The 23,792-nt window shown below is 37.4% G+C and overlaps 1 protein-coding gene across 1 annotated transcript in view; it reads right to left on the bottom strand.

Annotated features, from left to right (window-relative positions):
• The window catches only part of htt (huntingtin), a 46,472-nt gene that overhangs the window by 17,146 nt on the left and 5,534 nt on the right, over positions 1-23,792 (bottom strand). The window contains exons 9-35 of the mRNA XM_076130756.1: positions 23,000-23,158; positions 22,324-22,433; positions 21,984-22,108; positions 21,087-21,886; positions 20,525-20,721; positions 19,264-19,383; positions 18,572-18,827; positions 17,880-18,054; positions 17,177-17,428; positions 16,680-16,855; positions 15,729-16,262; positions 15,113-15,273; positions 14,511-14,604; positions 14,112-14,211; positions 13,799-13,893; positions 13,142-13,387; positions 12,347-12,722; positions 11,716-11,902; positions 11,170-11,314; positions 10,610-10,792; positions 9,993-10,111; positions 9,443-9,574; positions 8,697-8,849; positions 1,961-3,002; positions 1,401-1,588; positions 916-1,062; positions 74-262 (exon numbers count right to left, since the gene is read on the bottom strand). Coding sequence (XP_075986871.1) covers positions 74-262; positions 916-1,062; positions 1,401-1,588; positions 1,961-3,002; positions 8,697-8,849; positions 9,443-9,574; positions 9,993-10,111; positions 10,610-10,792; positions 11,170-11,314; positions 11,716-11,902; positions 12,347-12,722; positions 13,142-13,387; positions 13,799-13,893; positions 14,112-14,211; positions 14,511-14,604; positions 15,113-15,273; positions 15,729-16,262; positions 16,680-16,855; positions 17,177-17,428; positions 17,880-18,054; positions 18,572-18,827; positions 19,264-19,383; positions 20,525-20,721; positions 21,087-21,886; positions 21,984-22,108; positions 22,324-22,433; positions 23,000-23,158 — 6,461 coding nt within the window. The remainder of the gene's footprint in view (positions 1-73; positions 263-915; positions 1,063-1,400; positions 1,589-1,960; positions 3,003-8,696; positions 8,850-9,442; positions 9,575-9,992; positions 10,112-10,609; positions 10,793-11,169; positions 11,315-11,715; positions 11,903-12,346; positions 12,723-13,141; positions 13,388-13,798; positions 13,894-14,111; positions 14,212-14,510; positions 14,605-15,112; positions 15,274-15,728; positions 16,263-16,679; positions 16,856-17,176; positions 17,429-17,879; positions 18,055-18,571; positions 18,828-19,263; positions 19,384-20,524; positions 20,722-21,086; positions 21,887-21,983; positions 22,109-22,323; positions 22,434-22,999; positions 23,159-23,792) is intronic.

The following is a 23,792-nucleotide window of genomic DNA, read 5'->3' as shown; positions in this document are numbered from 1 at the left end:
GAGAGTGAAAGAGAAAGATTGAGAGAGAAAGAGTGAGAGTGAAAGAGGGAGTGATAGTAGAGCGTAGACTCACCCGTCGTTGAGCGCGGGCGCGTGGCGCGGCACGTGCAGCATGCGGCCGCGCACGGCGGGCGCGGCGCTCAGCAGCAGCTGCGTGATGCCGCGCACGGCCCAGTGCGTGCCGTTCCCCTGCAGCGCGCCCAGCAGACCCACCCACATCTCTTCGAACTGCTTCTTCGACGACCAGCCGATTAGGTTCACTCTGGGAAAGAAAATAATAAGTTAAAATGTTTATATTCTAACCGTCTTACGAAAAATATTGCGCAAGCTCCGATTAGTTATTGAATTTTCAATTTTACCCATGTATGTCCCAAGAGTCTCCTCCCAGAATGAGGGAGGGATTAGGGCTTGAGTCTACCACGCTGGCTAAGCGCGGGTTGGAGACTTTGCTCTACTTCTAGAACTTTTATAGAACTCTCAGGCGTGCAAGCATGTCATTGTATTAGGATGTTTTCCTTCTCCGTTCCAACACGTGATAATTATTTATAATGCACGCATAATTTCGAGAAGTCATTGGCGTGTTGCCTCGGGAACGAACCCTCGACCATTAACGTGAGAGACGAAAATGAAACCATCACTGCTATCATCTATCATCACGGCTATCACTGTATAACTAATTAAAACTTACACGACGTTTATTGTTAAGACAAAGACAATATACATCTATCTACATCTATTATTATATATTTGCAATATACACCCTTTCTCATCTCACTCCCCTTCCTCTTTTTAACACCTTCACAACAATCTCTGCATCACCACAAGGTAGACTGGCAGAAAATGCCCCTGGCATTATGTTCGCCTTTATACAGCCCTGTATATAAATATTAAAATAAATAAATAAATATACCTCACCTGTATAAGAATGCTTCAAGTACATCCATATCTTGCAGCGCTTGCAGCGGGAGGTCTATCTTCTCGAGCTGGTCTTTCTTCGAGACGACTTCTACGGAAGACCATGCAATAGGCGGAATCAACGCTATGTTGCTCATTATATCTAATCTGTAACAAATTGTATTATAATTATATATTTATCAAGCAAGCAATATTGCTAAGTTTGAAAACTAGATTTCTCAATATAATTTCAAGTAACCAAATGGCATTACACGTTATAAATATTTTAGGACAATAATCATTATTGCAGTGGACCCTTACTGAATATTTTCCTGTACCACGAAACACACAACGACAGCTGTCGTCGACGAACTGACGCCATAACTGCGCGTATGAGTGATAAGGACGGAGATAATTATCGCTCGCTATCGCAATGTAACTCAGTAACGGACCGCTTGTTTACGTTTTTTATCTCGTCTGGTTGGCCTTATTTTAGTAGTACTGACCTGGACAAGCTGACGAGCAAGCTCTCGAGCGGCTCCACGTAACAGTGAGCTAGCAAGTGCGACGCTGACTCGTCGTTCATTTGCCAGTATTCGAGCAACGTGATCAATTTATCACCAGTGATCACCATGTCGCTACGGATGGTGTCTTTTGATTGCATGTACTGTTTTGCTATAAGAGGTTTTGTGTCCTGAAAGAATAGTATATTGATAAAAAATATATATATTTTTTTATATAGTAGAAGAGACAGTTTCGATGTTACGGTGGATTTTTTATGCTTATTAATCACTCTTGTGTCGCGTAGACATTTACAAACATTCAAATAACGGACACGAAGTACAATCAGACCCTTAACGAATATTTGTTCGGTGTGGGAATCGAACCCACAGAATATTGATTTACTTTACCAAAAATATGGTACTAAGGGTAAACCGGCTAGACCGATTCAGCTATTTTTTTATATATATATTTGCGTTCAGGCAACAGGGAAGCTCTTATGGAGAACAATCAAATCAATTTCACAGATCAGCTAGTTAAAAAGAAATAAATATTATCAACTCACCTTAACCAAATATTTAACAACTGCATACAAGCAGCTAACCGCCGACTGCGTTCTATTCACATTGCCATCAGTATTCAACTCCATCCAAATCTCTTTGACACTCAGCGCTTTGGCCACGTTCTCTATGGTCACACCGACCACATGGTCAACGACCACATTGTCCGTCACTGACGCTGTCACTCTAAACGACACATCAGTATGCACCGGAGTCTCAACAATCTTTTTATTCTTTATCAAAAATGACAAATATTGCAACGATATTACAGCAAAAATCGCAATATTCTTAGCCAAACTTGTCGGTATTATGTTCTCTATACATTTGTCTAGTAAATCACAGTCGGTTTCGTCCAAAAATGTTAGTAATCTGCTCAATGAAGCTAAGAAACCTGATAGAATAGTTTGTATTGTGATGAATTCTTGGTAAAATAGTTTATCTTGAAATACTTGGTGACAACGTCTTGTGTACCTGTCTATAGTTTGTTCAACGTTCAGACTGAAGTTTTCTGACTGACTCAGCGGTCTAATCTGCTTGGGAAATAGTTTAATGATATCTACTAAAGACTTTTCTAAAGTAGCAATACTGAGTTTATACAAGTCCGACAATTCGGGGAGTTCAATTTCGAAATCTTCATCGGTAATTTGTAAATTGCCAAAATTCTCCTTTAAATTTTCACTATCAGTAATCGGTATGAAAAATTGTGATTTTGATTCCTTATTATCGCTCTTTTTGAAAACGTGTAGTGTGTTTACTACGTTCAGTTTGTTACTGTCGATAGAAGTGGACATTTCTTCTCTTATTTTCATCTCTTTCTGTTCTCTTGCCGTCTCTTTCTCGTACTCTTTTAACTCTTGCACTGAGAGTATATTTAGAAACTCTCTGAGGTAATTATCGCAAGTGATTTTGAAGCAACTGCCGATAAGTTTTCTGTCAAATTCTGGACATGTCATGACAGTTGACAGGTCATCTTTAGGTAGGTTTGCTAAGAATTGTGCTAGTTCAGATTGTTTAGATAATTTTGTGTTAGAATCGGCTTGACAGCATCTGTTGACAAGACAATCATTATTTAGTTTTTTTTTTTTGCTGTGGCAACCCTACGGTTAACAGCTGATTTGAATAGCTCCGTGTAATTTTTATTTAATAATTAGTATTTTTAAACATATTTATCAATAAAATACCAATTTCACACTTATTTATAGTTGGAATATCTGTATTTCAACATATTTAGTTAACTTATATAGTATTTATTGTGTAAAAATTGTGTAGTGCAAATTTGGTGAGTAACAACTACCGGCAATCCGTTAAAAGTTTGTGAAAAGTTTATATTTTTCTGTATTTACGAGGATTCATTGTCGTCTTCTTAAAGGTAACGTAGTAACTTTAAATTAACAACTTATTTTATAAAGTTCTGCAGTGTAGTTGCACAAACAACTACACTTTAATATCTCGCAGAACAACATAACCTCCCATTGTTTGTTTGTGCCTTTTTAGGTGTTTTATTTGTCTTAATAGTTTCATTAGGTTAATTATTTAACATGATTATGACTCGCAAGGCCTTGGCTCGCCAGGAGGAGACCAAACTCCAAATGGCTTTGAGGGAACTTAAGGCCACCAAAGAGAGGTACAATCAACTCAGTGGTGAAAGAGACGACAATGAAAGGGAACTATTAGAGGTGCTTAGTAAAAACGATAAGTTGAAAAAAGAAATGTCAAAGTTGCACTCACAGTACAATCATGCCATAGACGACCGGGACAGGCTCCAACTCGTTGTTGACAGCTTTGATGAGTGTCGAAATGAATACATTTGCGCTCTGAACAGGATAACTAGCTTAGAACAACAACTACACAGAGCTAATAACAAGATATCAGACTTAGAGGAGTTAAATACCACCGTCATTGCCTCCACAAATCAAAGTTTATTCGACGAGTTGGTGGCCCCCGGCTTAGACAATGCTTCAGTTAATAACCTTCATCCATCAGTTATTATTGATCTAACACGAGATGATGAGCCCATTAAACATCCTAATTCTGTGAGGGTTATTAAGTGTAGCAATAAAAAGTTTAAGAAATATATAAAAATTAAAAAATTCATCACAAAGATGAAGAAACAAATAAAAAAACATAAATTCTTCATCAATTGTATGTCCTTAAACAGACACAGATTGCAACTTATTGACCAACTAAAAATGTATTCATTGGAGTTGGACAATGTCTCACTGCAATATCAAACAGACACAAGGGCTATGCAGTCTGAGATTGACCGACTCCATGAGTCACTAACATCCATCACCACTAAATATGAAATGGCTGCTAAACAGAGTAGGGAGCAAGTATTGGCAATAGGCAGACTGGTTAATTCCTGTAAGTGTGATAATGATAGTTCAATAACATTGTCAAATAACTCAAATTTAACTAGAACATCGCTGAACTATCAGCCAGAACCTGCTCCCTCCTCGCTGCCAATGATTAACACACCTCCCTCAACTCCTAATCCTCCTCAAACACATATTCCCACTCCTAGTTCTCCCATAATTAACAAAAAAAATAACATTACATTATTCAGTGATGAAATTGGTAAAGATCTAAGTTCCTACATATTAAACACTAACATGGAGCATTCAATCACAAATTATTGTACTCCTAACTTACCTTATTGCAAAATACTAGATAGAATTGTTAATTCTAATTTCAGCCAGGACACAACATTAATTATATTTGTTGGTAATAGGGGAAATGTAAACAGAAAGAAGTTTATTGACTATTTTGAATGTTTATCAAAACTGAATGTAAACAAAATTGTATTGTTTGCACTTCCCCTTAGTAAAGGTTTGCCACAGGAAGAACTTAATATTAGATCTAATTTAAATGTAATTATGCATAATTTGACATGCCAAATTAATGGTATTAATTATAATAAATTTCATTTTATTGACACTAACAGGATTGTTAGTAACTGCTTATATACAACCAAAGATAGTTATTATCTTTCTTATTATTGTAAAAGACAAATAGCAATTTCGCTATCCTATTTTATTTCTATTACAGCCAAGAACTTGGCTAAACAAGTTGCTTCTATTGAGCAACATAATATTGACATTTCAAATAACTTAGCCAGTAAATTGGCTAATAATTTTGACATTCCAAATAAAAATTATGACATGAATGTTGACATGACATGTAATTTAAATTAAATCATGAGACAAAAGAGGTAACCTCTTGCATAATAGATCCATCAATTGAAAAGTGCCCTAATATAATTAAGAAAAATAGAAATGTAATTAACCTAGTGCATCAGAACATTAGAGGAATTATGGGCAAAGAGCTAGAAATTGAATTGTTTATGAATTGTAATTGTATTGATATATTTTGCATAACTGAACATTGGCTAAAAAGCAATCAATTCATGTTCAATTTTAATAATCACCAGGTTGGCAGTTCATTCAGCAGGGAACATTCCATACATGGTGGTTCACTCATATTAATTAATAAACAGTTAAAGTACAAGGAACGCCATGATATTGTTTCTCTCTCTGTTGAACGGACTGCAGAAATAGCTTGTATAGAGGTAGAACAGTTTATTGTATTGAGTGTATACAGGCCTCCTTCTGCGTTGTATGATAGTTTTGAGAGTATTATGGAAGATGTTTTAAATAAGGTAACAAATTTAAACAAATTTGTTATTATTTCTGGAGATTTTAATATAAATTTATTGGAGAATTCTAGTTTATGTATTAAAATCAAAGCTCTCTTTCAATCATACAATCTGAAGTACTTGTTTTTGGAGCCAACAAGAATAACTGCCACAACAGCCACATGTTTGGATAATATTTTCACTAATATCAAAATTAATGATAAGAAAATTATTAATCAATTAGATTCGGATCATTGTGGACAATTAATTTCATTTGATGCTAAGACTAAACATGTGGCTAAAAGAAAGATTACTATTGTTCCCAAAACCGTTAATCGTTTTGAAAGTTTTAAAAATAAATTAGCTTGTAGTCTTCCATTTCTAAAACATAATAATGATCCTAACAAGTTATATAATAATTTTTTTAAACTATTTTGTTCTGAATTTGATTCAGTATTTACTTCCAGAACGATTACGGTCCAAGACAGTGCTACCTTTAGTGAATGGGCTACTTTAGGTATACATAAGAGTAGAGCTAGGCTTTTTGAGCTATATGAAGAGAGAAATCATAATAGAAGTGAAGGATTTCAGACATATGTTAAGAATTACTCAAAATTGTTTAGAATAGTTTGTAGAACTGCTAAGGCTCGCTACTTGAGTTCAAAGATTAAAAATAGTAATGATAAAATTAAAATGACTTGGAGTGTAATTAATAGTGAGACTGGAAGAGTAAGGGGCCACGATCGTGAATATTGCTTGAGTGTTGATAACAGAACCATTAGGGCGGATTCCGACGTAGCCCATGCTTTTGAAAAATTTTTCACAGACATTCCAATCTCGACTACCCAATCTTTGAACTCATCACCCACTGTCGCTGAAAGCATTCTTAAAGAAAACGTTACTATGTGTAACACTACTTTTAGGTTTGACTATGTCTCGCATCAGGACATTATAAAAGTTTTTAATAGTATTAATGTAAAAAATACTGCAGATCTTTGGGGTAATTCAGTAGTCATTACAAAATCTATTATTGATCTAGTTGCGCCCCAATTAGCTCTAATATTTAATAAGTGCGTAGATGGTGGTGTGTTTCCTGATCTAATGAAACATAGTAAAGTAATACCATTATTTAAGTCAGGCAGTACATCAGACCCCACTAACTTTAGACCTATTTCAGTACTGCCTACATTTAGTAAAATCTTTGAAAAATTATTATTCGATCAAATGCATTGTTTCTTTACTAAACACAATTTATTACATAGGAAACAATTTGGCTTCACAAGGGGTCGCTCCACTATCGATGCTGGTGTTGAGCTTGTGAACCACATCTTCGACGCCTGGGAGGACTCACACGATGCTCTCGGCATTTTCTGTGATTTGTCCAAGGCGTTCGACTGTGTCCCTCATGAAACATTGATCAGGAAATTACATCACTACGGTATTCAACATTCGGCACTGAATCTTCTTATCTCGTATTTAGATAATAGGATTCAAAGGGTCGAGGTTAACGGTAAGCGATCTGCGGGATCTGCGGTTAAAATGGGGGTGCCTCAAGGCTCAATACTCGGTCCTTTTTTGTTTCTAGTTTATATTAATGATTTACCACATCTTGTTAAGGATAGTCACGAGATAGTACTGTTCGCAGATGACACTTCATTATTGTTTAAACTTAAACGACAACAAACCACTCTTGACGACGTGAACATTGCTATCTCAAAGGTGGTACACTGGTTTGATGTTAACAATTTGCTTTTAAACGAGCAAAAAACTAAATGTATAAAATTTGTAACACCTAATGTCAAACCAGTGAAAACAGCAGTAAAGATGAAGGAAGATGTGTTGGACCTTGTGAATAATGCTAAATTTTTAGGCATTACAATAGATTGTAAGTTACAGTGGGGATCTCATATATCACAATTGGCGAATAGACTTAGTTCTGCAGCATACGCGGTCAGAAAAATTCGTCAACTTACTGACATTGAAACAGCTAGGTTAGTCTACTTCAGTTACTTCCATAGTGTCATGTCTTATGGAATTCTACTCTGGGGTAATGCTGCCGACACCCAAACCATCTTTGTGCTGCAGAAAAGGGCTATTCGTGCAATTTATAATTTAGGAAGTAGACATTCACTAAGGGAAAAATTCAAGGAAATAAATATAATGACAGTGGCAAGTCAATATATTTATGAAAACTTAATTTATGTACATAAAAATATCGCCCTTTTTAAAAAAAAGAGTGACATGCACAATATAAATACACGCAATAAAGACAAACTTGTTATCCCAGTCACTAGGCTCCAAAAAATAAATAGATCCTTCAGAGGTCAGTGTGTGCGATTCTACAATAAAATCCCGAGTGAAATTCAAAATTTAAGTCTCAATAAATTTAAGTTATTAGTTAAAAGTAATTTATGTCGTAAGGGATATTATACTATTAAAGATTATTTAGATGATAACAAAGCTTGGGACTGTGCTGCTTCTACCAAGTCTATTTCAAAATAATGTATTACAATTTGATATTATGACATTGTTATTAAATATTATGACATTGTTATTAATTTGTTATATTTCATTATTATGACATTGTTATTAATTTGGAAATATTGACATTTAAAAAGAGCAAACCGTGAGTTTCTTGCCGTTTCTTCTTACCAGCAACAGCTTTTCCGAAACGGTGGTAGATAAAAAATATTTTGACGATTTCAAATACTTGTTAAAGTTTATGAAATAAAGAATATTTGACTTTGACTTGACTTTGACTTTGACTTAGTAATGTGTAAAAAATTGTGTGTGGTTAAAGTGGTTACCTCCCCGCAATAACGGTAGCGCCGCGAGTGGTGGGTTCGAATCTCACCCGGGACAAACCTTGTTTGTTTCCCAAAATAAATCCATACTAATATTATAAATGCGAAAGTAACTCTGTCTGTCTGTTACTCAATCACGCCTAAACAACTGAACCAATTTGCATAAAATTTGGTATGGAGATATTTCGATACTCGAGAAAGGACATAGGCTACTTCTTACCCCGGGAAAAATACGCATTCGCATGAGAAAATTCAGGAGGCGGATGAAGTCGCGGGTAGAAGCTAGTAAATAAATAAACTTACCTGTTTTTAACTTGGTTTAGCAGCCAGTTGGAGTCCACCTGGGTAGTGAGTATATTCTGTGGGTTGATGGCTCTGTCCTGAGATAAGTCCAGTGGTGACAGGTCGAACACACTGGACGCTAGCGAGTTCAATTCCATTACCAATGCTGTGTACCTGTACAAAAATATCTACGTTAGTAAGTCATATTTTTCTTGCTTTTTATAGAAATATAATTTGAAATTATTTATTTGAGGTTAGATCTCTGTTTAAATAAACCTAATGCTAGCGAACATAAATTTGATGTACTTTTTTCGTGAAAAATCTAGATATCAACGGAATTTGATCTGGTCTGATTGGACCTTAATTCCTACAGCATGAACAAGATAACATTTTAACCGTAATTGAACCCAAAAGACGGGGTAATTTGTTAGCTTGTTAAAAAAATTAATGAGAGAGAGACAGAGAGAGAGAGAGAGAGACAGAGAGAGAGAGAGAGAGAGAGAGACAGAGAGAGAGACAGAGAGAGAGACAGAGAGAGAGACAGAGAGAGAGACAGAGACAGAGACAGAGAGAGAGACAGAGACAGAGACAGAGAGAGAGACAGAGAGAGAGACAGAGAGAGAGACAGAGAGAGAGACAGAGAGAGAGAGACAGAGAGAGAGACAGAGAGAGAGACAGAGAGAGAGACAGAGAGAGAGACAGAGAGAGAGACAGAGAGAGAGACAGAGAGAGAGACAGAGAGAGAGACAGAGAGAGAGAGAGCTCACCGTGTATGTACTTTGTTCCGCTGCAACAGTTCTAAAGCGACTTGAACATCTTCTTTGGAAAGCTGTACATTTATCTGATCCACTGGCATTTCTTTCAACATCTTACACCTTTCCATTGCTAGGTTTGCGAATCTGGAAATAACAATCAAGTTTTATAACGTATTTTTTAGTATTTTCTCTCCGAATATTGGGAGTATGCGTATAAGTATTTACGTTTATGAACATATAAATATAACCATCAGCCTAGCCTTTCTTCCGACTATGTTGCAGTCGGCTTCCAGTCTCACCAGATGCAGCTGAATACCAGTATTGGAGCGACTGCCTACCGGACCTCCACAACCAATTACCCGGGCTATGCCTTCGGTAAGACTGGTTGTCAGACTTCCAAAACACGGAAGGCCTCAGTATATTTAATAAGGTTACAATCCCCTGAAACTCCTCAAGCGTAGCTTTACCTGAGAGATGGATCCAATCGCTGTTACTTACCCCGAGCTCCTCTATCATAAATATAACTGAATTAAATGACACAAAATAATAATAATACACATACCGGACAGCTATGGCAGGCTCCAATTTGTTAATTATCCGACAGATGAGGAATACGAGCGGGCCGGATTGACTCTCGTGACACAGTGATAGGATCTTGTAAGTGTTTAAAGCAAACTCGTCCTGTAAATAATTAACAGAATAATTAACGATTAACAGGATAGTTACCTTACGTTCACACAAAGTTGTGTCCTACTCCGTCGGAAATGATTTTTTGCAGAATCAGGGTCAGCGACAATTGTATATCTATGGAAGAGTTCACACGAATTTTCAGTTTTAAGATTCGACAGAAAAATCTTATCTTACTTAAGTTGACACCCGATTTGGCGGCTTGAACCGGACTGGTAATGTGAGATCTGGTTTAAGCGAAATTGCATTTTCAATACATGCGTTCAGTCCATTCGGTTTTCATAGCAGAACGCATATCGCGGCGGTGCAGCGCGAAAAAAATATAGTGCGTTGACACTGACATTGAAGACGCCCGCGCCATGTGAATACAACATTCAGTTTTTCAGACTGAAATAAGAGTTAAGAGCCCACAAAACTACGTGTAAACGAAGGAGGTGGGGGGGGGGTTACCACAGATATACTGTAATCGGTTAAATACATCTATATATTTACCTTCAAACAGCTCTGACACCTAGCAGCAACAGCTTGCAGTAGCAGCCCGGAGGCGCCTGCGTTCAGCTGCACTTTAGCTATCAAACTCTGCACTATATCCTCTCTGTACTGGCTCACTAGTATATGCACTCGGTTCACCAACAACCAGGTCAGGTGGACCGCTTCCGATAGACCGTTTTCTACCTGAAAATGTACATACATAAATATATTTGGGTAACTCACAAACGGTCATCTAATTCCAAATGAAGCAGGACTTGTACTACATAACCAGTATGCGTATCACGTAGCCCAGTTGACAACTAGTGTACGTGAAATTGATGTTCAGTTGTTCACTATTCAGTACATTGCTGCTGTAACGTAACGCGTTAATCATCAAAATTGCATGACAAAATATTATTTAATATAGTTTTCTAGACGTTAAAAATGTCTTCAACGACTCTAAACCGCACTTAACCAATGTAATGGATTCATTGCATTGCGCCTCCCTTTTTCCAGGAGGAGACATTTGCTTAGCAGTGGGACAGCAACGGGTTAAAGTTAGTAATAAAAGTGTAACTCACGAAATATTCGCAGTAAGCCATAACGCAGGCGACCTGCAGTATGTCTACTCGCAGTAGCTGCGTGTCTCCCGTGTGAGCGCTGAGCGGCACGCCGCGGGAGAAACCCACCAGCTTCTGCCAGTACTTGTGTGATAGGAAGTTTAGTCTGAAACAATACAAATATTGTTCACTACCGTCCGCGATTTAGGCCGTGTGAAAAAATATCCCGGAGCAAGTATTCTGTGTGTTAATACAACTTATTCGATTTTTGTGAAAGAGTAACAAATAAACATACGTAGATACATACATGTTTATCCATACTTACAAACTTTCGCATCTTTATAAAGAAAAATCAAACATTGTAATTTATGTAAGCGTACATAAGAAGAAGTACACCAAATTGGATAATTCTTTTCTGTAATTGTCGGGACAAGGTTTGTACGACCGGATCAAAATTCCTAAGGGTATAGGATCAATAGGATCAAATTTTACTATGTACGAGCGAAGTCGGGCGAATAATATTTAAATGAATATTAGTAAAGTAACTTTAGACTACAACAGACTTACCGGATAAGTAAATGCGACCAATGTACAGTGAGCAGCGGTATCCTATACGCAGACTTAAGACATATGACGTTCAGCACGTCAAGGGGTATGTTCTCCTCGGGACTGTAGAGTCCAGTGTTCAATCCGCTCTGTTCATTGTGGAGGATCGTTTGAGCCGTTTTAGCTGTTAGAGGGAATAGACAGCCATCTGGAATGAGATAAAAATATGTAGTTATTTTGAAACGGAAGATATTTTCTATAGTAGTATTTATTGTACTATGCGTTAGTTTTGGCACAGTTGCCTACGTAGTCACCTCGCCGCAATAGCCGTAGCGGCGCGTGTGGTGAGTTCGAATCTCACCCGAGACAATATTTATGTGGCCGTCTTCTTCTTATCGTATGGCTAGTGGTCAACCTAGTGTAAAAGAGGTTTAGGCCGCCCAAAGGCCCTTGATTTAACCTCAATTAACAACACCGGGACTGAATTATTACGTGCTCTAAAAAGCACGGAGACGCCCAGGTCAAATACCACTATGCGGTCACCCATCTATGGAGTGACCCCGCCAACATTTGCTTAACCCACCGATTAACCGATCGGTGGGCGCTTAATGAATTAGTGCGGAAAATATTACGTAAATACAAAAAAACTCACCAGTCAAATGCAGCATATGTTTAACTTGTATTATAATATTAACACACACAGAATACAGTAGTTTATTCAATTCTTTATCCAGATCCTCGTAAACATTCCCCATTTCTACGATGGCGTAAGTCAGAGTTTTGAACAGAAACCTCACGAGAATCACATCGGGCGAGAGATTAGCACAATTTTCATTAACATTCTGAACGTTTAAAGGATCCACGTCAGTTTTCACGTTGAAAAATATCGATTGTGGTGAAACCGAGGTTGATTTTAAATCGTTTATTGATAACAGTATCTCTGTTTCTGGTATTAGTACTAGTAGTTTGCGAAGTAGTACCATTATTATTGAGAGGTATCGCACTTTTAAGTTCAGTGGTGTTGTTGCCTGAAAGAAAGAAAATATTTAAGTAACTACTACTATGTTTTGTGATGTCGCTACATTTCTTAACAGCATATTACCCGCTTATTACATTCCATGGAATTTGCGGGATAATAATCCTATATCCTTTTACCGGTATCAAACTATCATTGCAAATAAAATGGAGAAAGAGAGATAAGGAAAGAGAGAGCGTCAGGGAGAAGGGAGAGCGTGAGGAAGAAGGGTGAAAGTAAAGGAGAGCTCCCTCTCTTTAGCGTGTGTGAGAGAGAGAGAGAAATAGCGAGAGTGAGAGAAAGAGAATGAGCAAGAGAGATAGGGGGAGGGAGATAGTGACAGAGGTGTGGGAGGCAGGAAAGACAAGTGTAGACAGACAGACAGATAGTTACTTTCGTATTTATAATATTAGTAGCGGTTTTGTAATTTACCTGATCAGGCGGCGCTTTGAACAGTATCTTAAGCATCATCTCCAGCCTGCTCTGTTCTAACAGCACGTGTCTGTACATGGAATCTAGAAGTCTTTCCAGTGATCCCACGGCATCTACGCACTCCACTTCAACCGATGTCTGGGACAACAGTTGTAGGAGCGTGTCACAGGCCAGCTCAGACCAGCGGTAGTAGCTCTCTGGGTGTTCTTGAGACACGGCCAGGAGGCACGATACTAGGTCTAACACCTGTGGAGTATAAACAACAATATCTATTCTGGAAAATCCCATCAGTCTAGCCTTTCCTCCAACTATGTTGGAGTCGGCTCTTCCAGTCTCACCGGATGAGGCTTGATACCAGTATTTAACATGCAGCGTCTGCCTATCGGACCTCCACAACCCAGTTACCTGGTTTATAACACGATACCCTTCATTAAGACTAGTTGACAGACTTTCATGCTTCTGACTACTTGTCAACAACTGTCAGAGATCTTCGAAAATGACAGCCGGAACCCACAATTTAACGTGCCTTCGAAACACAGAGGAACTTGATATGTATAATATGGTCACCCATCCACGGAACAACCTCGGCAAGCGTAGCTTAACCTCAGAGATCGATCCGTACGGCTGTTGTTAAATAGTATAATAATTAGTACAAACCTTATGTTCATGCATAGTCTTTTGCAGCATATAAAACAGCACCTCTCTGGTAGCTTGGGCTTCTTGTTGTTTAGCACGACCCAGTACACTAGCACCTGCAACACAATAATAATAACAAAATTAGTAAAGATCACTGGACGGATTAAGCTGAAATTTGGCATGCAGGCAGATGTTATGACGTAGGCTTAGAAAAGATTTTGATCAGTTCTACTCCTAAAGAGATTAAATAGCAGATTCGAGTTTGTCCTAAGTCACAAACCACGCGAACGAAGTCGCGTGCAAAAGCTAGTACATATATGTATATAAAACTCACCTCCCATATTACTGAATACTTTGACAGCGACCGGCTCCAAACCCGCTATACATTCTGCATGAGCACCTGATGCCATTAGTCCATCACATAGCTGAATGAGCTACAAATATCAATAATTATATTTAGTTAAATAATGTTTATTTAGGGGTGAATAGTACTATTTCATAATTTTCTCATCGCATAGATATTGCTCAACCTGTCACATGGTTAAACGTCTGTTATTTTAAATGAGAAAAACTGGGACTGGCTTTTTTACAGTAGCCGCACATTTGAAACAGGATTGCAAGGTAATAAAACAGAAAATATAATTAATCTGTCAATCAGATGACCCTAGTACGATTTGGATCGACTTCGACCCCTATGCAGTCTGAAAGCTATTGACCTTAAGAATGCTCTTACCTTGGGAATTTCAATAATTTGTTTAGTGTGGTGTTTAGAAGAAGATAACTGCACCATGAACATTAGAATACTGTTCACCAGTTCACAACAGTTACTGAAAGAAAAATATAAAACACAATTTAGCAAGAGACAATACGCAATTTAAAGTAGAGTTGCTAAGGATGCCTATTTTTAGAAATCCGCGGATGAGGATGCCGATTCGGAGTTTTTGTTGCAAACATCCCAAATATCCGCAGCACCCTTGCTCATTACTTGCTTGTTGCCTATATACATCCGCAACACCCCGCAAATAAAATAAATATCATTGGACAACTCACACACGGTCATTTGATTCCAAACTAAGCAGAGCTTGTACTATGGTAACCAAATAACTGATAAACATACTTATATACCTCTAAATACATACTTATATAGATAAATTGACATCCAGGCTCAGAACAAATAGTCGTGCTCATCACACAAAGATTTGTCCTGGGTGGGATTCGAACCCACCACACGCGGCGCTACGGGTGTTGCGGCGAGGTGACCGCTTAAACCACTGCGCCTAACGTGCAGTCAAATGCCTATGGGTGCTTCAAAAGCCAAGAACGAAGGTCACTTACGGTATCTCATGCTGCTCCACAAGGTCGAGTTGCTTCATGAGGAAGCCTATGAAGATCTGGTCACTATCCAGCATGCAGTAGTTGACCCTCAGCGTGAGGAGCTGGTTCAGCAGGCTTAGCACCTCGCACTGAAGCGGGATGTCGTTCTGCATTGTGTATGTCTGAGGATATAGAGCATTGGTTAGAAATCACAAGGTTTTTATTTAAAAGGTTTAAACTATACTCAAGCCACACACATTGTGCGAACTACGTCATAATTAAAAGAAAGAAAGGAATGAGACAACTGTGTAAGTGCGAGCGAGAGACTTCGATACAATAACATGACTTAGTTTGAAATGGCCCGAGATTTTAAACCTCTTCGGATTACAAGTTAGATAGATACTTAACTAATTTTATTTTTACCGAAAAGAAGGACGAGCTTTTACGTTATTATGTCCTCGAATTAATTTGGACATCCACCACAAATACGAATCCGGTCGAGCAAGTGTATGCAGGAGTTAAAAATAAATAAAATAAAAGTACCGAATTCATATTTTTTTTGATAACATTGCACCCCATTTAATGTAAATCAAGAATTAATCAAAACAGAGCAAATACTAATCATATATTCACTCACCTTCAAAGCCTGTATAACAACAGGCTCGAACAACCGTATATATCTCTCCAACTCTTTCTTATTAGTACTCCATTTCCTATCAGACTTATTTTTAGCAAAATTCTCCATAGTGATCAAAAGCTTCCTTTCCACCATCATTTGAGGGTTCACACTGTCCAAAGACATCTTTTGACTAGCATTAGAACACACACTACTCCTCCTAGACTGGGAATCAGACATACTCAACAACTTATCCGGTAGTAAGACATCGTGGAAAATACTCGATTTCCCAATAGGCTCGATCTTGTCCAGTATACTCATATAGTCTGAGTACTGGTTCACCATATTGGTACCGAATAGGCATTTGAGTAGTTGTGTGATGCAGTTCACTGTTTTATCAGCACATAGAGGCATTATTACTTTTAAATAGTATAGTATTTCTTCCGTGACGTTGCCTATTTCCTTTTCTGTTGCTAGTTCTAACTGAATCGCTACGCAGTCTAGTACTGTTGATAGGAATGTGTGGAATATACTCGATTTTGGGTCTAGGTTTATCTGTAAATGAAAGTTTGATGTTAGATAAAGATTATACATTTTTATATTAGATAACTATTCTATCTCTATTAGCTGTAAGAAAAAAGGAATCTATGTTTGACAGTCTGCGGTTTTAACTGTCTCCTCGCAACATTTTATCAAAATGTATTCAGCTGTTTAGGTGACAAACATATCGATAGGTATTTGGTAGGTAGGTAGGACGACAGTATAAAAATATACTTGTCTAAACTTATAAATATTTATTGACACAAACGAAATTGTCTGTTTCTATTTTACTGCTGAACCACTGAACCGGTTTTGATTAAACTTTGCAAAAAGATTTTGTAAAACCCCTTTTTTTCAATCTCTTCGAGGTTACAAAGCACGAGCAAAACCACGCTGGTTATTTAGTAAAAGAAGATATAAAAAAAAACCCACCTTATGATTAGAATAAGTAGCTCTCAACGCGTCATAGAACTTCATATAAAACGGTTCGTTATAGAAGTGTCCTTGGAAGTTGGCCTTCAGGCTGGAGGCGGGCACGGGGAGCTTCTTACGTAGCGAGCCTTTGTCGTCCGCGTCTGAGGGGTTGCTGCCGCGGCGGGGGATGGCGTCTAGGGGGAAAAGGTTAAATTATTTATGTAATTTACTAAACTATGATTGTGAACTTTATGTGGTAATAAATAAATTATAAAATGTTTTTATGGTCGTTTTTCAGTGAGTAACCAACAGTAAGATTATCTTGCGCGTTACTTTATTTTTTATATTTTGTAAGTATCTTGATTAGGTGTTGAATTAAAATTTATAATACATAACTATATAAAAAATATGTTGCGATCACAGTATTTTTAAGTAAATTACTACAAATTATAAAATCAAAATGTTCAGTTCTACCTTTTTACAAAATATGGTTATGCAATTAACGAATGAATTACCTGAAGTTTTCCTTCTAACAGGGCTGCCAGGCAAGGCAATCCCGCCTTTATTCAAATGCACATTAGGATTAACTTCCTCTATCAGATGTACCAGCACATTTAACATTTTTAATGTCACTTGTAAGAATTTCTCCGAGAGGCTGGCAACACTGTCGTTTTCTAAGTGTTGCCAGCGGTCTTTACTGTTTTGTGTATCGCGCTCGAATATGTCCCGGTTTGCGGTTTTGTGACGCATTATGTTGTGGATTTCAACTGAAACAAATAAGAGAAATTATTATATATATAATGCACTTTTAAAATGCTGAATTAACATAGATATTTCTCTTTTTAGTAACTTTTAATTTTTTTAGACATAACTAAATACCTTGAGACTGTTAGTTAAAATCTGTATAATAATCAGGAAACAAACTAACAAACGGTCAAACAATAGAGGAGTCGACTGATTTGACGAAAATAAACTTACGAGATTCATCCAGAATGCAATTACTATGTCAGGTTTTTTGGTTAATTAAATAATTATTGCAGACTGAAACATTACTTTCGACAGACATTTGATCCCAACCAAAATACGAAATAGTGACGTCACTATCTCGTATTCTGTACTAAAATGTATTTTTGTAATTTCTTAAAGAATAGCTAATAATTAATTGGTAGTCGATTACTCTATTAAAATATACCTAAATTTAAACCACCTTATCCTCACCTGGATACAACAAAGAGCACAGTTCCATAAGAATAGTCCTGACCATCACGCTACCGTTACAACAGTCCAGGCTGTCGAGGCAGTAACTCAACAAGCCTTGATCTGAGTACGCTTCTATGAACTTCCACGGCGGCCACTTTCTGCAGACTGCTTGAAGCGCTTCTAATAGACCTTGCTGGAAAACAAAATAAAATATATATTATCATATTACTGTCCCATTGTTCTATCGTATGGCTAGTGGTCAACCTAGTGTGAAAGTTGTTCAAGCCGCCCGAAGGCCTTTGACGTGGCTTAACGACTGTTATCTTAATTGACAACAACCGGGACCGACTTTTTACGAGCCCTACAAAGCACGGAGACGCTCGGTTCAAATAGAGTGGTATTTACATGCGGTCACCCATCTATGGAATGACCAGTGCCGACGGTTGCTTAACCCACAGATCGTGTACCGACCGGTGTGAACACCTGATAGCTCATATTTCTCTAGGTACCACTGCTGATCAAGGGTCCCTTCCCGGAATGAGAGAGAAGGTAGTCCATGAGTCCACCACGGCGGCCCACTGCGTGTTTGAGACTTTTGAATGCCCTCGAGAACAGTATTAAAGAGCTTTTAGTCATGTAAAACTTTTCTGTGTGTTTTTCTACGTTAAGTAAGTACCTCCTTTTTTGACAGTCGGTTAAAAACCACTTACCGTATAAAATTTACAATGAGTCTTCATCAGCTGCGCGACAAGCTCGGCGACTTGCACAGTAATAGCGTCGACATCGTCGCCGCAGTGAGCGTGGCGCAAGTGTGCGGGCAGCTCGCTGTAGAAGTACAGCCGGCGGACCAGCTCCAGCGACACTGTCGCGCGACTCAGCGACAAGTCGCGCGTTTGTCGCTTGGCTATGTCGCCCAATGTTGTGGTGGGGGATTGGTTTCTTGATATATGGATTGTTGGGATTATGCTGCGAAATTAATTGTTAATTAGTTAAACTAAGTATACGCATACATAAATCATGCCCATCATATCAGAATAGGCAGAGCAATTAAAAATGTCGTTTAATTTGTTATTGATGCTATTTGAGCCGCTTAATTTTTTACACGTCACGTCTGATATAATATTACTATATAAGTACGTTTTATAAGTAGGGAGTTGACAGAGTTTGTTTTAAAATTCCGCGTTTCACCATTTAACATGTTAGAGCCATGTTATAGTAAACCTATTGCTATATACCGGGTACGTTACCAAACTCTGCTGCAAATATTTTAAACACTGGGAAAACCCAGTTACGTTTTGCCCGAAGCAGGACTTTTATTTACTACCCGGTAGTAGCTACAAGCCCTACAAGGTATTTTATATATTTTAAAATATAAATCATTATAATTAATATATTAACTTACTTAGCAATCGTTTGAGAGGCAGCATTCCTTACTTTTTGATCTTGATCCATCAGCATTCGAACTAATGTGTCCATTATCAATTTGCTTCGTAAATAGTAGTTTGGGTATAACATAAATAATCTGTGGAACAAAAGAATTGATTATAGAGCAGATTCTAACAATGATAAAAATATAATAGAGTACGGGAATTAACGCGAACACGCATTTTACCTTAAAATATTATTACTTATATTTAAGGTAAAATGCGTGTTCGCGTTAATTCCCGGATTCTATTATACACTAGCTGACCCGCGCAACTTCGCTTGCATCACATAAGAGAGAATGGGTGAAATTTTTCCCCGTTTTTGTATTATTTTTTACTGGTTCTCTGCTCCTATTAGTCGTAGCGTGATGATATATAGTCTATAACCTTCCTCGATAAATGGGCTATCTAACACTGAAATAATTTTTCAAATCGGACCAGTAGTTCCTGAGATTAGCGCGTTCAAACAAACAAACAAACAAACTCTTCAGCTTTACAATATTAGTATTAGTATAGATAAGTATAGATTAAACAAGCAACGCGAGAGTTTAAAAGTTATGAATGATAAAAATATCTATACTCCATACTAATATTATAAATGCGAAAGTAACTCTGTCTGTCTGTCTGTCTGCTACTCAATCACGCCGAAACTACGGAACCAATTTGCATGAAATTTGGTATGGAGATATTTTGACACCCGAGAAAGGACATAGGCTACTTTTTACCCCGGGAAAATGACGCATTTCCCGGGAAAATTCAGATGGCAAACGAAGTCGCGAATAATCAATATTTTTATGACATTCAATTAACAAAATTCCGTTGTCATGGCAACTGTTTTAATGGCAGATATGCCTTAGCGCGACTTCGTTATATTATGAGATATAAATAATTTTGAGAATATTTTTCGTGAAAAAAAAAGCATATTTTATATCATCACGCTACGACCAATAGGAGCAGAGTAACAGTAAAAAGTATTACAAAAACGCGGAAGATTCTGACCCATTCTCTCCTATGTGACGCAAGCGAAGTTGCGCGGGTCAGCTAGTATCCTATAAGTGCTTTTTTTAACCCATTACTGCCCCACTGCAGGGAAGGGTCTCCTCCTAAACGAGGAAGGTGTCAGGCCTTGGGTCCACCAGGCTGGCCAAGAGCGGGTTGGGGACCAACTTAAACCACTTGTTTATCACTTAAGCAGTGATAAAAGAGTTAATATCATAATATTAGTAACAAAATACTCACTTCTGATAAGGCAGTTTCTCATACAACTTGCACAGATTAACTCGGCACAGCCAGTATGTATTCGCTTCTACGTTAACGAGCGCGTTCAGTATGTCTATGATCAATGTCCAGTGGGTACTGTTGCATATCGCGGTGGATAGCGAGGTGAGGGTAGACAGAGTGTGGTTCACTGTCGAATGTATCGTGTCTGAGAGACCCTGGAATAAAAGTAACTTCATGAAAAATCACGCCAGCAAATGCAAGCTTAAAACTATATCTCACAGATAAAGATACATAAATATTTATTGTTTTGAAAAATAAATAATTAAGGTCTAAAAATATTACTAAAATCAGTGGCTTACTCCCGACAGAATCGAATTCGAATTCGATTGAAACAGAATCGAGCTTAAGTCAAATTGTACTTTTAAATTGCAAACTAGAAGTGAGCAAACACAGACTAGTAACACAGAATTAGTTTAATTTTAAACCAGTTTCCGATCACCTTGAATCTGATTCAATCAAATTCGAACTCGATATTATCAAGAGACCGGTTAATGTAAAATAAATACTATTAAAGTCTTACCTTCAAAACAATTTCAACCAATTTATCCATAGCGATAAACTCAGACACTTCTTTAGGTAACAAGCTAAAACTCCTCCACCTATGATAATCTCCATGCGACGCATCTAACGCGGCAACTAAATAATTACCAATACACACTCTCACCAACCCCCTAATTTGGGGATCATTGTGACCTTCTAACAACAAAAAAACATCACTCAAATGTTGGTATTCGAAACTTTTATTTTCATCCAAATTTTTCATCTCCTCATCCAAATCTTGACTGCAAATTTCTACTACTTCTTTACTTTGGACCTCGTCTGTTCTTTTCAAAGGTCTTTTTACTCTTTCTTCTTTCTTTTCGAAGTCTTTTAACGCATCTAGATTGTCCAAATTTGTTGTAGATTCACCGAAATGATCGAATTTCATGTCCAAATCAATACTTGAGGATAAAATATCTCCTGAACTGGACATTGGGTAGCCAGTAGATAGCGGGTCATTGCTTGCAGTCATATTAGAGTTTGTAGTAAAGTTACTATTAGTCATATTTGGGTTAGTACTATCTGTATTCATACTAGCGCCCATATCTTTTAGTTTACTGTCTAGTATGTTACTAGGTACGTCTTTGAGACTTTTCTGTTCAGTACTTTCAGATTTGGAGTCTTTTTTAGATATTTGATGGGATGTTTGTTGACTGTCCATGCTTCTGTTGAGAAGGTCTTGGCTGAGTGAGTCTGTGAGGGAGTCTTGGTAGCACACGTTACGTTCGAGAATGAAGTCGTTTATGTGATCTTGGTTGGAGTCTGTGCCTTCGGATGAACCTGAAATATAGTGGTGATTTAATTTAGCTAATAGGAGATTTAATTTCTTTTGTCTGTTTTAGTAGACCTTTGAGGTATTTTTATTACTGTTACTCACCAGAAATATTATGACTCTTAGCATCGGCATCTTTATCCAAGTAGAGTGTCATAGCCTGTGGGTACAGACGTAGTAACTCCGACAAACAATTCAGTGCTGAAGATTTCAGCGACACTCGAATAGATCTGCAAGTAATATAAACTTATTAAGTGAAAAAGTTAATTATACTTGCAATAAGTCAAATTTAGGTAAAGTTAAAATCTCTCTACAGGCAATCAGGTACTTGCATTTTTAATATTTGTATAGTATTCTATATTTCCACATCAAAATTACTAATAATTCCAAATCAAAAACTTTACTGAAGATAATCTTAATTTATATAAAGTTGAACAGTACATACCTATCAGGTATAACGCCACCCTTATTCCCAGTGAGAAGGAACTTTGAAGCTAGTAACCTCGCGCAGTATTTGAGCGGAACGTCGTCATCATCTGCTGAGCCTATGTTCACCTAAAATATATTCAAAATTAACACACAAAATTAAACAAAGATTATAATAATAGGTGAAAATAATAGGAACACTGTATTAAATTACTAATAAATATTTTCCAAAAACTATCCTATTATTGTTTGGTCTTGGGCTATGAACGTGCAAACTACGTCATAGTAAAAAATATAATTTTATAGTTTCCTATTAGCTTCCGCTCGCGGCTTCGTCCGTGGTTCATACATAGTATTAACCGTAAGTCCACGTTAGAAACTATCTGTATATCAAATATCTAATCATCAAATCCATTCGGTACTTTTAACGTGATTGAATAACAAACAGACACACATCCAAACACAAAATTTCGCATTTACTATATTAGTAAGATATGCAAATCAATAGAATATCGATATCAATACATCTATTTAGGTCGTGCAAAGTCCCCAACCCGCACTTAGCCAGCGTGGCGGACTTCAGGCCTAACTCTTCCCACATTTCGGGAGGAGACCCTTGGCCAGCAGTGGAACAGTAAAGGGTTTAAAAATATTCAAATGCATTAAATATTGTATACTTTCAAACTATTTCTTACTTTCATAGTGCCATCCACGACCGTCGTAGTTGCTGTATCAGTAGGTTCGTCTTTGTCCTTATCTTCTTCTATCTCCTGAAGCTTTTCTGATAAGTCTTTGGTGAGCTGCTCTGTGGTAGGTAGGTCTATGTCTGTGTCGCTTGCTGGAGAGTCTGGTGTCTATAGATAGAAAATATAAAATAAACCTTTTTTTTCTGAGAAAAATAGCCGTGAACATTTTACTAAATACAAGATTTCTTACGACTAAAATACATTTTTTACCGATAGATCATACTATGATAAGAAGTTTCTTATATTTTGAAGCATATAGCAAGCTCAAAGTATCTTTCTGAACTGAACTACTCTCAAACACTAAATTCTTGCAACAAAACATGAGTTTATATTGACTTAACTAAACATTACATGTATATATTTATACAGCGGAACATTTAAGAGCAGTGCCTATAAACATAAACCACAAAAACTGTATATATGTTACTGTAAAAGCCCGGACTGTGGTAAATCCTAAGATTTTCCGGTAAAACCTAAGATTTACCAACTCTCAATGGTAAAAGTCCGAACAATTCTTTTATTTCGAACTTTTACCCCTATTCACTTGGTAAATCTTAGGATATACCTCAAGGGCAGGTAAATGTAGCTAATATAAAATAATTTAATAGTTATAAAGAAGGAGTTTTCGGTAAACCGACATGGGTAGGTTAGGTTAGAAGGCTGAGGTGGGAGCGAGCGAAGCGAAGCTCCCACCTCAGCCTTCGTGGTCATTTTTTTTTAACCACCCAGAAGGAGGAGCCCC

Source organism: Anticarsia gemmatalis, chromosome 24 (assembly GCF_050436995.1).
Source record: "Anticarsia gemmatalis isolate Benzon Research Colony breed Stoneville strain chromosome 24, ilAntGemm2 primary, whole genome shotgun sequence".
NCBI classification, from domain to species: Eukaryota; Metazoa; Arthropoda; class Insecta; order Lepidoptera; family Erebidae; genus Anticarsia; species Anticarsia gemmatalis.
Note: the sequence above shows the minus strand (reverse complement) of the source record. Positions and strands in the feature narration are given on the sequence as shown.